At 43.0% G+C, this 13,461-nt stretch overlaps 1 protein-coding gene across 2 annotated transcripts in view; it reads right to left on the reverse strand.

Annotated features, from left to right (window-relative positions):
* The window catches only part of USP34 (ubiquitin specific peptidase 34), a 105,488-nt gene that overhangs the window by 77,556 nt on the left and 14,471 nt on the right, over positions 1-13,461 (reverse strand). For both annotated transcript variants that reach the window (XM_081854417.1, XM_081854418.1), the window contains exons 2-6: positions 10,911-10,998; positions 8,305-8,728; positions 6,927-6,977; positions 4,056-4,205; positions 939-1,006 (exon numbers count right to left, since the gene is read on the reverse strand). In XM_081854417.1, the coding sequence (XP_081710543.1) occupies positions 939-1,006; positions 4,056-4,205; positions 6,927-6,977; positions 8,305-8,728; positions 10,911-10,998 (781 nt within the window). The remainder of the gene's footprint in view (positions 1-938; positions 1,007-4,055; positions 4,206-6,926; positions 6,978-8,304; positions 8,729-10,910; positions 10,999-13,461) is intronic.

Here is a 13,461-nt window from a genome sequence, read left to right on the forward strand (position 1 = left end):
CCCTGGCTCTGGTTGAAGCCAATCTAACTTCCTTAGGGCCCGGGACCACTAGGGTGTTGCTATTTATGGACCTTGAGGCTCTCCGTGGGGCATACCGGGAGAGGCGGTCCCGTAGGTACGAGGGTCCTAGGCCGTGAAGGGCTTTAAAGGTCAAAAGCAGCACCTTAAATCTGACCCTGTACTCTACCGGGAGCCAGTGCAGTTTGAAAAGCACTGGGTGAATATGCTCCCGTGGCAGAGACCCCGTGAGGAGCCTCGCTGCAGCATTCTGCACCCTCTGGAGTTTCTGGGTCAGCTTCAAGGGCAGCCCCGCGTAGAGCGAATTACAGTAGTCAAGCCTGGAGATGACCGTCGCATGGATCACTGTGGCCAGTTCATCCAATAGCAGGCTAGCTTATGGTATAAAGGCAAGTTTGGATACCATTTATTCCCTGAACCACGATGCTAGAGATAGCCAACATAGTCTCCTTCAGATGTTGGACTACAACTCCCATAATTCCTGCCTGCTGGGACATGCTAGCTGGGACTGAGGGGAGCTGGGAGTACAACAGCATCTGACTATGTACAGTGACATCAGAAACAGGCTTCAGGTGCATGTTTTCCCTCACTTGAACCTTCTACATCCTTATCATTGTGTGCAGAAGTTAAATGCACCAGGGATCCCATGCTTAAAAACAAACATAGATCTCCTGAAGCAGTTTCAGGGGTGGGGGAGAATGAGAGAAGGCACACAAGCTCAAGTACTCCCAATCTCAGTACATATACAGAACACTATGTTAAATACCCAAGTGTATGTAAACCAAGCACCAAATCACTTACTAATATTAATTGTAAGCAATACCGTTTGCTTATTAGCTTCTGTCACATTAGATATGCCATCTGACTGATTTGAATTTATTTTGACAAGAAAAACCCAATAATGGGTCTGCAAAACATACCTGATAACATAAGTCCTAAATGGTATAATGTGTTGCATAACAGCAGGGATGTGCAGCCATATTCTGATCTATATAGCAAATACAAAAATGGAACACTATAAATCGACATGTCACACCAACAACTGCTTTACAGACTCACATAACTTGCCTACTGAAAAGAGGGGCATTTATTTTCCCTTCACATAACTTTTTTACATTCAAAACTTGGGTTCATGCAGAAGACGGAAATGGAAGGCCAGTTTGCCTGGATCCCCTAAGCCAGAAGAGTAGGAGGCAAGTTTTTTTGTGAGAGGAAAAATAATAGGGATAGAATGTGCTTTCCCACAAAGTTTTCTAATGCCTTTTCCTATTAGCCCCAGCCCATAGAGGGAAAGGAAGTGCATTCAACTGGGGCCTCACTCAGGAATCTGAGGAATGGCTCTATTACACTAATGCAAGGGTGCCTTTTTCGGCCAAGAACCACATTAGGTGCTGGCTAACACTCTGAAGGTTGAGGGTCAGGTGTTGGCATGGGCAAAGGGATGTGGTCATCACACTCACTCTCATTTAGCTCAGTCACTCCCAAACACTTACATACAACACACAGACCGCATGGATCCCTATCATGCCCTCTCCTCTAAAGCATTATGTATTCAGGGAGGGGATTTTCCTCCTCATTGCTCCCTTCAGGTGCATTCCTGTTGTGCCACTGGGCAGGGAAGAGAGACTGAAACATTTCCACCCAGTCTAGTGCCATTATGAAGATGGTAGCCACTGATGCTTTGCGCTCGGGATGGCCACCAATCTAGGCTTTAGAAGAGGATCAGACAAATTCATGGAGAAGAGGGCAATCAATGGCTACTAGCCATGATGGCTATGCTCGGCCTCCACAACTGGAAGCAGCAATGCTTCTGAATCCCAGTTGCTGGAAACCACAGGAAGGGAAGAATGCCCTTGTGTTCAGATCCTGCTTGTGGGTTTCCCACAGGCGTCTAGTTGGCCACTGTGAGAACAGGATAATAAATAATAAATAATCATAATCATCATAATAAAATTTATTTATACCCCGCCCTCCCTGGCCAAGACCGGGCTCAGGGCGGCTAACACTAAATATAAATACAATGAAAACATTTTAAAAAAACAAAATTCAACAAAAAAAACCCCGTTGATTAAAATATAAGTTAGAATACAGTTTTAAATGCAGCTTAAAATGCAGCCTCGTTTTAGTGGTAGCTTATAGATGAAAGCTATAAGGGAAGAAAATGTCAAATATTCACCGGGGCCAACTATCCATGCTGGTCCTACATGGGCCAGCAAAAAGAGCCAAGCGAAAATTTATATACAAATCCCATATAAGGGGTTCCATCAAAAAATAAAATAAAATGGGGGGAGGGGGTGTTTAGACTGAGTCCAGCCCAAAGGCCAGGCGGAACAGCTCCGTCTTGCAGGCCCTGCGGAAAGATGTCAAATCCCATAGAGCTATGATCTCCTGCGGTAGGGCGTTCCACCAGGCCATGGCCAGAGCTGAAAAGGCCCTGGCCCTGGTTGAGGCCAATCTAACCTCCTTGGGGCTCGGGACTTCCAAAGTGTTGTTGTTTATGGATCTTAAGGTCCTCCGCGGGGCATACCAGGATTAGATAGGCCATTGGCCTGATCCAGCAAGCTCTTTTAGATTCTCTTCTTTTTTCAGAACCGAATTGGACTGGGGGCTGGGAGACCACTGGGGAAGACTTGGGAAGTCTGAGTTGGGTCTGTAGACCAGCAGTTCACCACCTCTATACTAAAGCCTGTTGCTATGCAGCTCCAATGCTTTAAAAAAAGGATGAAAAAGTATTATTTCCCTTTGGGAACAAGTACTCCCATTTATTTGACTGTCCCTACTGTCAGTGAAACATGGTGAATATATCTGGAGAGCTACTCATCCAGGAAATATATGTGGTGAACTTACTTTCTCTTAATTCAGTTCAATAATTCGGTAAAATATTTACAACTGGGCCTCCAATTCAACTGTATAATAAGGTATTTCTCAGGAATACCTTTCATACACCCGCTCTGTGGCTATCCCAAATACAAACACAGACATTCTCAAAACATCAACACAATAGAACAACCTGGTTGTTGAAGAAACAACCTTGTATTTGCCCATGTTAAATATATGCCAGTGCAACCACCTGGAAACAATATCTATGCCAGTTGCAAGTTTTAATGAGTATCGTTCAAATGAATGGACTCCACAGTAATCACCAGAGGAACAATACAGAAAAGTGGTAGCCTATGAGACTGACACATTGATGAAAAATGACTGGGCTTTCTTTACATTTCACATCTGGCTTAAATATGTTTAACTGGTGGTTGTTTTGAATAAAGTTAAGCCAAAAACATATAAATAAATCCTAACATTTACACCATAGCCGTTTCACTTTTACCCAGTAGTTTTCCACTGGAAGTACCCAAACCTCATTTATATTTATAAGCCCTCTGTCTGTGTGGCATCAGAACATACTTTAAATTACTGAGCTGGATGGAAAATAAATCTGTTATTGTGGTGCTGTTTATTGCAAATTACTTTGGAGCACAGGGATTTGAAAAATTTGGCTCCATTTTTTAAGGGCAACAAAATTACTTGATCTTAACTTACGACAAATATTTTCCATTTAGTTTTTTAAAGGTCTACTGTTACCAGCCTGCAATTTTATTAGCCTATTTCGGAAGGAAATTGCCATTCAGGTACATTTTTAAAATCTCCAGGTTGTTTTGAGATAAAATGGAATCCTGTGAAAAATGAACAAAATGTAGCTATGGAAGACACATATTCTGAAAGCAAGATTTTTTAAAAAATGATGGAATTTGTCACAAAGATATTGTGAATAGCTAAACTATTTTTCTCAGCAGCTGGATTTTTAGTCATTGGTTGCAATAAAGGGGTATGCAAGCACATATATTCCAAATTTTTAAAGTGCAGCACTTTTGTAACTTAGAAGTAAAATTAGTATTATTAAAATTTAGAGGTTTTGGGACCATGGCTTTTGGGACTAGTACATGTTAACACAGAAAGCCTCTTGCCTTTAAGAAGACTTTACAGGCAACATTTACTACATCCATGTTAAATAAATGAGAAAATATTAGACACATACTTACATTAGACACCACAGTGATAAATGCATGTGCTATGAGAAATGGCAATGTTTCAGGGGCTCCATATTCAAAACAGTCCTTCATGAGGGAAAGTCCATTTTTTCCGCAAAATAAGCAAACGTAGCGAAGCAAGTGCAGCGGTACTTCTACATCCTATGGACATAAGAACACATTAAAATATCTATTACAAATGTCCACATATAACTTTTTCTCAACCAAAATGACAGCATCTTAATAATTCCTCCTATAGAAAGGCTTTTTGTGGGCATTAAGTCAGTCTTCCAGGTTCTACACTGACTTTCTTTTGTATTCCAGGCACAATTCAAAGGGGTTAATGTCTGAGTTATTCATGTCTTCAAAGTTTGACTCGATTTACCTAAGGGTGCCATATGCATGAAGACATTTGAAGGACCACATTTCACATTCATGGATGTCAGGGACTCAAGAGCGGGAGCACAGGGAAGGGAGGAGATGGAGAGCGAGGGGGAGCAATCCGAGGGCAGTGTAGGAGAAGATGACAGTAGCCCGAGAGATTCCATGAGCCTCTCCAGCGAATCAGAAGATTCCCAGAGGGAGGCGCCGATGGCCAGGGCAAGGGGGGTCCCAGGTGGGACGCGCCAGAAGCAAGGGGCCAGCGGGGACTCCCAGAGCAGCGGCTGGAGATCAGGACCAGCTTCTCCACCAGAGCGCAGTGGGGGGGAAGAATCCCAGGTATCAGGAACAGCGTCTCCTCCAGGAGGGAGAGAAGATGAGTTAGGGTTGACCACGCCTCCATCGGAGAGCGAGGGAACCGTCAAGAGGAAGGTTGCCGGCTGGGCGCGCGCGCCAAGTTCAAATGTACAGGCGAGCGGCACAGCAGGTAGCCTGGATAGGGAACCAGGTCCTAAAGCCCGCCGGAGGGAGGGGCAAGAATCAGGGGAGTCAGCGTCAGAAGAGTCCAGAAAAGATGAAACCCCAGCGGGCAGGAGGGCCCAGAGGAGGAAGGAGCTAAGGAAGAGGTGGAGCAAGGCTAGAGTCTTAAACTGGTGTGGAAGGGGAGGAGATTCAGACAGAGCTTCGCCGGTCTAGGGTTTAAGATGTAGAGCTACGCGCTGCGGCTTTGAAATGGAAACTGAACTTCAATAAAGACTTTTGTACATAACGACAGCCTGGCGTTGGTCCTCTGTGAGCTGGGACCTAGGGGCAGCTCTGACAATTGCGTATCTGCAAACCTTGGTCAATCTATATGAACAAATATTTTTACTATTTCTTTCTAGCTTTGTTCTGCCTTTCTACTCACCCACATGCAAGACGGCAGTGCAATATATGACCATTCAAATTGAACACAGCCGCAAGAACCATGCACAAAAGCCCACTCAGAAAGGGAGTAGAGCCTAAGCACAATGGAATATTGGGACTGTACTCAATCCACCACTTTATACAGGTTCATTTAAGGCTCATGAGAAGCATCTCAACTACCTGCTTGTGACTGCAAAAGCAAGATCACCCAGCATCTAGCAGGTTTGGTTGCCAGAAAATGTGCAAGACCATGATTCTGATGCAAGATATATCTGTACCACATTGTGTCTGCTTGCTCAGAAGGATGGGAAAGGGTTTAATGCCACAGTGCTCAACTCAGAAACATGGAGAGCCAAAACACACACTGCTCGAAAGGACTCTAAATTATGTCGGAATGGCCAGTATCTTAGGAGAAAACCCAAGTATTAAAATTTACTTTCACCCACACTTTGAAATACATTGCTCCTGGAATTAGGATGCTGCCAGCAATTAGTTCTTAATACTTTTTTTTATTCAACCATGCTTTTTGAGGGCAGCATTGTTGGATATTGTTTTTGCTGGCTTTTAGAGAATGATCTAATGGATTCCATTGTTTCAACTGTGTATTTACTTACTTACCATTTTCAAATGGTCTGTTGCAAAGAATCTCTTTCAAAAAGTAATAATAATAAATCAAAGAGTAAGCAACAAGTACAAAATGTACCCTATGACTATGGGACTTCAGTGGTACCTCAGGTTACATACGCTTCAGACTACAGACTCCGCTAACCCAGATATAGTATCTCAGGTTAAGAACTTTGCTTCAGGATGAGAATCGCACGATGGCGGCGCAGCAGTAGCGGGAGGCCCCATTAGCTAAAGTGGTGCTTCAGGTTAAGAACAGTTTCAGGTTAAGAACGGACCTCCGGAACGAATTAAGTATGTAACCAGAGGTACCACCGTACAGTCAAACCTCGTTTCCCAAAAGCCTCCGTTTTGGAATGTTTCAGTTCCCGAACGCCAAAAACTCAGACGTAACTGCTCCGGTTTTCGAACAATTTTCGGAAGCCAAATGTGCTACGAACGTTTCAGAAGTCAAATGGTCTTCTGGAACGGATTACTTTTGACAACCGAAGTTTGACTGTACTTTATTTTCCATGCACAAGGCACCAGGTTCAGTCCTTCATCTCTAGTTAAAAGGATCAGGTAATGAAAAAGGCCTCCTTATGAGCTCCATATGAGCTGCTAGCAACCAGGGCAGCCAATACTGGGCTGGATGGACTAGTGAGAGGGGCTGTAGCTCAATGAGCACATAATATTCATGCAGAAAGTCCCATGTTCAACCCCCGTAATCTCCAGATGGGGCTAGGAAATACCCTTTTCTGAAACCAGAGGCAGCCATTGCCTGTCAGCATGAGCAATATTGAGCGAGATGAACCAATGGGCTGAATCTGTTTAAGGCAGCTTGAAAATTATATTTATTTTAATGGGTTCTTCCAGTTATAGTGTATTCTGGATCACTCTAAACTACTGAGATGGAGCAGGCTTCTGAAAGTTAATGAGCTGTAATTTATTAAAACTACACACATCTTATATACAGAAATAAAGCTAACTTACATTCATATCACAGAATGCTCCCAATATATTGCTTTCTTGTGCAGAAATATCCTATTTAAAAAATAATAAATGTTATGAATTTAACCAACATGAAAGAAAAAGATAAACATCATCCATAATTTAGATAACACAGCTGTGAAATTCATTAATATTTTCCTAAGGCTGCAACAATGCATGTTTGATTCAAGGCGACTGAATTTTGCCGTTTTAAAAAGCCACATGCTTGCATACAGAACCTGGTATATAAGCTGTTTTGTTTTGTTTCTGCCTTCTAGACAAAGCCATGTTTTCCTGGGCTTCAAGAAAAGTAATGCAATAATTTGAATTTGCCTATTACTGAGTATGTTATTTCAATCCAAGGAGCCATAGATCACAGAAGTCAGCATCAATATCTACAGATCAATATGAGGGTGATAAATTAATGTCTCGATTCTTTGGAACTTGGATCCAAGACCACTCTTGGCATAGCATATTGTGGACTAACCAAGTGTAGTAGTAGTAGTAGTAGTGATGAAAGGAGGAGTGGTTAGGGTGCCTTCCCTTGCAAGCTGGTTTCTACTCAACTTTTACTTTCACAATATTTGTGTTCAGGCTGCAGGAGGACAAGTTGTTGGGAGTTTGAGCCGATCTACAAAATCAGGCTACAAATATAATTGAACAAGGTAGCAGAATAGAAACCTAACTACCGTATTTTTCGCTCCATAAGGCGCACCTGACCATAAGGCACACCTAGTTTTTAGAGGGGGAATTCAAGAAAAAAAGTATTATTTAAAGGGAGCGCTGAGCAGAGCCTATATGCATCCCAGGCTCTGCTCAGCGCTCCCTTTAAAGAGCCGCACGGAGTGTGTGTGTGGCTCTTGGAGGCTTTTTTCCGAGGAGGGAGAAGGGCAACCCATCAGTGTCCCTTCTCCCACCTCCCGCAAAAGCCAGGGATAGCCGTGCGAAGCCTCCACAGGGCAGCGGTTGAAGGCTCCCCGCTGCCCTGCAGAGGCTTTGCGCTGCTAAGGCAGAAGCTAGAACAGCTAGAGGGAGCTCTGTGGAGGCTTTGCGGGCTACCCCAGAGCTGCTCAGGAGCTTGGCGGGGCTGGCGGGGGAAGCCCGGGTCCCCCCCGCCAGCCCCAGGGACCACACATTCGCTCCATAAGACGCACAGACATTTCCCCTTAGTTTTTAAGAGGGAAAAAGTGTGTCTTATGGAGCGAAAAATGCGGTACCTTCCTGTACAAAGAACCCAAGGATTATGAAAAAAAAGAGTTATGCTCTGACAAAATAGTAAGAACTTACAAACTGGAAAGTGGAACAATGAATCAAGTAATGGTTTCAGCATCAGAACACAGAACAGCCCACCTTTGTATGTGTTAATTAAGATAACATGTACCTCTATTGTAGGATGTGTATTATGCTTGTAAGCAGTATACAGGGGAAACTGGATCTGAAAGATTTTCGCTACACAAAGCAAAAGCTTCTCCTTTTCCTCGGTGCTCCATATGCTGAAGGCATCAGCGCCCTTTGTGGGTTCTTCCTCTGTCAGGATACAAGTTCTTCCAGAGTCTAACTTTTTCTCTATGGACTTGTGTCTTTCCCCATTTTCTTCTCCTCCACGAGATTCTCTTTCTACATTCAGCGGCTCATCAGACGGATTATTCTCATCTTGCCATGCTGAGTCTATGTTGATAGTGCAATGTTTACACAGCTGGTCCCGAAGAGCTTGAACCTGGGCAATCACTAAATTTATAAGCGCACACACAACTTGGTTGAAGATCTCCAAATGCTTATACTCCTTGAAGCAGCACAGACATTGCCTGTTTTAAAAGGGATTTAAAATGGCAAATCAAGATGGGAAATGTTGGAAGAGCTTAAGAAACAAATGACTAAGCAGCAATTCATGTAGATAACCTGGGGCTGGACGTGTCATGTTTCTTCCATCTTGTATTTAATGGTCTTATATGAAGGAAGACAGATAAAAATTGACTGCAGTTACATAAATACTGTGGTACTTGCGTCCTTGGTATCTGTAAAACTATAGCATGATCTGAGAGTTCTTTACCACTATAAATAAAATGGATTAATAAAAATCAGCATCACGGGAAATGTTGGGAAATGTCAGAAACGGCCAGAAACATCAATGCAGGTTCTGACTTTCTCCAATGTCTGCCATGAAGTGTGAGTCCTACTCCACCCATCCCCCAAGCACTCAGCATATGCCAAAGGACTTTGAAGGTGTGGGGTGCCATCAATTTTACCTGGTAAAAAACCCGTACATTGTACAGGCAACGTGGGAGGGGAAAGAATCATTTTGTGCTGGAAATACAGGAGACCAGCAACAACTGGATTACATTTATGGTTGCTACTAGTAACAGGCATTGTGCACACCTGTTGATAATTATATAGAACTAAAACACCTTATACAGAAATCTTTTGTATTTAATATGTATTGACTAGCAAAGTGAGCAGTAACACTGTTTTTAAAAAAATTACAGTGAAATAATTGCATTGAAGTTTAATAATTGATCCCAGAGGATATTCCACTTCTTCCAAGATACAAAGGCAACGTCATTCCTGTTGTTTAAATAAAAGACATTTACCCTGGCCAACTTTGTCTGACCACCATGCTTGCCCTCTTGGTTCTTCAGCTTCAGCAGCCAAGCATGTAGTCAGGATGAAACAAGATACTTAGGCATCACTGCTCCTAACTGAGGAGGCCTTTTCTGCATCCTCTCCCATAGGTATTGCAACCACCCAGGGACCGAGGAAGAATCCCTACACCCCCACATGGACTTGGATAAGGGGGTTTAAAATATTGCTCCAGCTACTCCCACTATAACCCAATATCCACTTCCCCTAGTCAGGCATGGCCAAACTTGGCCCTCCAGCTGTTTTGGGACTACAATTCCCATCATCCCTGACCACTGGTCCTGTTAGATAGTCTCAAAACATACGGAGGGCCAAGTTTGGCCATGCCTGCCCTAGATGAAACACTGAGGGGAGGCAACTAAAGATAAAAGAAAAAGGAACAATCTGAAATGGTAAAAAAAGAAGAAAGTCCTGCACCTTGAGGGAAAGCATTCAGGAGCCAAAAATTAACTCTACTCTTCTGAAGAAAACACAGTCAAGATTGGTAGGAAGGGGTTCCTACTTCTGGTTGGTCACAGGCAACCATTTTTTTCTTGTTTTGACTCTGCCTTCCAGAAAAGGAATTAATCTTTTCTGGTATGCTCCATTTCTGCGCTGGAAAAAAACTCATCTGGCGAACTTTGCAAGGTGTGTCATTAAGGTGTTTATTGGAAAAGTAAGCCTTGCTCGGCAAGCACAGAAAATATCACATTCTAGGAGATTTATTAGATATTAATCAATATAAGCATATGCTTCTTTTATAGGTGGTGTGTTCCACAAACCCAAATGCCACTGTTTAATCAGTATGTAGGTGTTTCCCCACCAATCACAATCCTTTTCCAAAAATACCTTGGGTTGAAAGGTTGTGATTCGTACTTTCAGACACTAGTCCTTTCCACTATAATGCTGTTTTTCTGTTCAGACATAGTGCACAGCATGAGTCATTGCGAATAATGTATCACTATTTCAAACAGATACCCTTCTAGCTGTGACTAATATGTTAAATTTCCCCCCTGTGACAATTCCAGCAAAAGCTATTTTGAAATCAATAAGACCCAATAATTAACTTTTAAAATTATCTGTAGAAATCTTAAGTAGAAATCCTACATTACCACTTTCCAACATTTTAATTTTTAAAAATAAACATGTTTTAAAATAATAAGATACCCCTGCGTCACAAATTAACTAGAACCTATAAAACTCTTCTACACTGTCTTAAATGCCAAAAACAGCTGAGAAGGAGCGAAGTAATCTTCATGCCATAGTCCCTTTCTAATGCTTACTATTTATGTACAATGTACTTATAAATACATGGGCATGAACTTACAAAGATGCATCATAAATTGGGAGCACTTAAAAAGCTGAATTTACCTTTGTGTCCAAGAATTGATATAAGCAAACACCTTGAGTGCATGTTCCTTTCTGAGCTGCAATCCATCACCACCTTCAATGTCAGATACTAAAGAAAAACAATTGAATCATCAATGCCATGAAGAACGTTTGAAACTTTAAGCTGTCTACTAAAAGCATATTGAGGTAAACAACATATTTTCTAAATGCTTCAGGGATTAGCCACAGGTGGAAAAGTAATAATTACACTTAAGTTTTTAAATCGGCATTTCTTAAGCATTCAACTTTTAAATGTGGTGGGTGGTATGTAAAACCCCAAAGTACTGGAAATCAGCTAGAAAACACCTGCTTTGGTTAGATCCAGAGCATAAAGAGGACTTGTCTCTTTTATACACTCTTTGCTGTTAGACCATCAGTTTTCTCCCCGCTCTTCTTTGATATCTGTTTGAGAGATGATCCTGGAAGTCTATTGAATAATGCGCAGTAGGAAAAACTATGGCTTACCCACCTTCTTTGCAACTATCCAAGAGAATTCCTGAAAAATAATCCACTGATGGTTCTGCCTTGCACATAAAACTAGAGTTGGTTCCCGTGTTGGAAGGGTGTAACAAAAAAGAAAACTATTGGCACATGGAGTAGTCCTGCCTCTTGGGAAGAGGTAATGAAGGAAATTTCTGTAATAGATGCACCAGTGACTTAAACCTCAAATTGTGTCTATTGTCAATTTTTGATTTGTCAAATATGGACCTACTTATGTAAATCACTGACTTTTAAGTAGCTGCTTGTGTGGCCATATCACTTGGCTGGAAGGAGTCCTCAGGTCCTTTTTTAAATATTTGGTTCAATAAAGTAATGGTTATTCTCATTTCTGAGAATTTGACTTATAAATTAAGGGTATCTCAGGGTTCAGTTAAACCAAGCGATTTTTGTCTCCATTTGGCGACCATTTGTTAGTTACCGTATTTTTCGTCCCATAGGACGCTCCGTCCCATAGGACGCACCTAGTTTTTTTGGGGGGGAAATAAAGGAAATTTATTTTCCTTTATTTCCCCCCCAAAGCAGGTCGGGGAAACCGAACCAGGTCGAGGAACGGTGCTGCGCCTCCCTGCTGTCCCCCGAGCTTGTGGGGCTGGCCGATGTCTGCCTCAGGCGGCAGGCTGCTATCCGCAGCGTGGGGAGCCCTGCGGGGAACTCCTGCAGGGCTCCCCATGCTGTGGATGTTTGTCCGGCGCGCGGGGCGCTCTGCTTCAGGGTGCCCCGCCCGCCAGGTGGCAGGCTGCTATCCGCAGCGTGGGGAGCCCTGCGGAGAACTCCCGCAGGGCTGCCTAGGCTGCGGATGTGTTCCCGAAGCGCCGGGCGCTCTGCTTTCAGGGCGCCCGACGCTCCGGGAAGCAGGCTGCTATCCGCAGCCTAGACATCCCTGCGAGAACTCCCGCAGGGCTGCCTAGGCTGCGGATGTCTTCCAAGCTTCAGCGAAAGCCTGCATTCGCCCCATAGGACGCACACACATTTCCCCTTCATTTTTGGAGGGGGAAAAGTGCGTCCTATAGGGCGAAAAATACGGTATATGACAGGCAAATGAGAGAGATGGCAAGTCACAATGAAATATGGCTTTATTTAGTATTCATAATATTTGTCTTGTACTGTTTCTGTATCAGGTTGGCTTTTGTTATAACATCTAATGCACTGTGTAGCTTCTTGACAATGTATTTTATTTTATGAAGTAATAGCTGTGAGCTCCGGGAAGGTATACTTTTTCTCTTTCTTTCTTTCATAGTTCTCACTGGATTGTTATTTTACCTTTTAAAAAGCAGCTTTAAAAACCACCTCCCTTGAATATAGATCTGGGATTAAAACTACAAGCAGCATTAAGTTTTTAAAAATAGTTTTAAAAAAAGAAACTTCCAGAGCCATAGCAATAACTATTCATTCCGAACCAAATGACAGCAATAGCCTATAAATATTGAATATAAGCAAAAGATAACTGATTCTCATAGGGTCAAGCAAAAGTCACCCAAGATTATCATCTGAGCACACCTGAAGAGCTAAGATCACAATACTTAAGAGCAGTGCCTCCAATTCCAAGGCCTGTCCAAGAATGGCAATTACAAACTAGCTGAAAAATTTCCATATAATTTCCATTAATGCTGGGAAAAGCATGACCTTTGCAACCAGGACTGAATCATTGGTACTTTCAAAGTAGTTGGCATTCTTCCCTCATATAAGGAAAAGTTTACGTTGTTTTCACCAGAGGGGGCAATTTCTCCTAGCTTCCTGTAACAAAGCCAAGATAAGCAAGTGGATAACTGTCCAGTATATCTGAAGGAACGTCTCCTCCCCCATCGTTCTGCCCGGACACTGAGGTCCAGCTTCGAGGGCCTTCTGGCGGTTCCCTCACTGCGAGAGGCCAAGTTAGAGGGAACCAGGCAGAGGGCCTTCTCGGTAGTGGCACCCCCCCCCCCCCCGTGGAACGCCCTCCCATCAGATGTCAAAGCGATAAACATCTACCTGACATTCAGAAGACATCTGAAGGCAGCCCTGTTCAGGGAAGTTTTTAATATGTGACATTTTA

Source organism: Podarcis erhardii (assembly GCF_964252035.2).
Source record: "Podarcis erhardii genome assembly, chromosome: 3".
NCBI classification, from domain to species: Eukaryota; Metazoa; Chordata; class Lepidosauria; order Squamata; family Lacertidae; genus Podarcis; species Podarcis erhardii.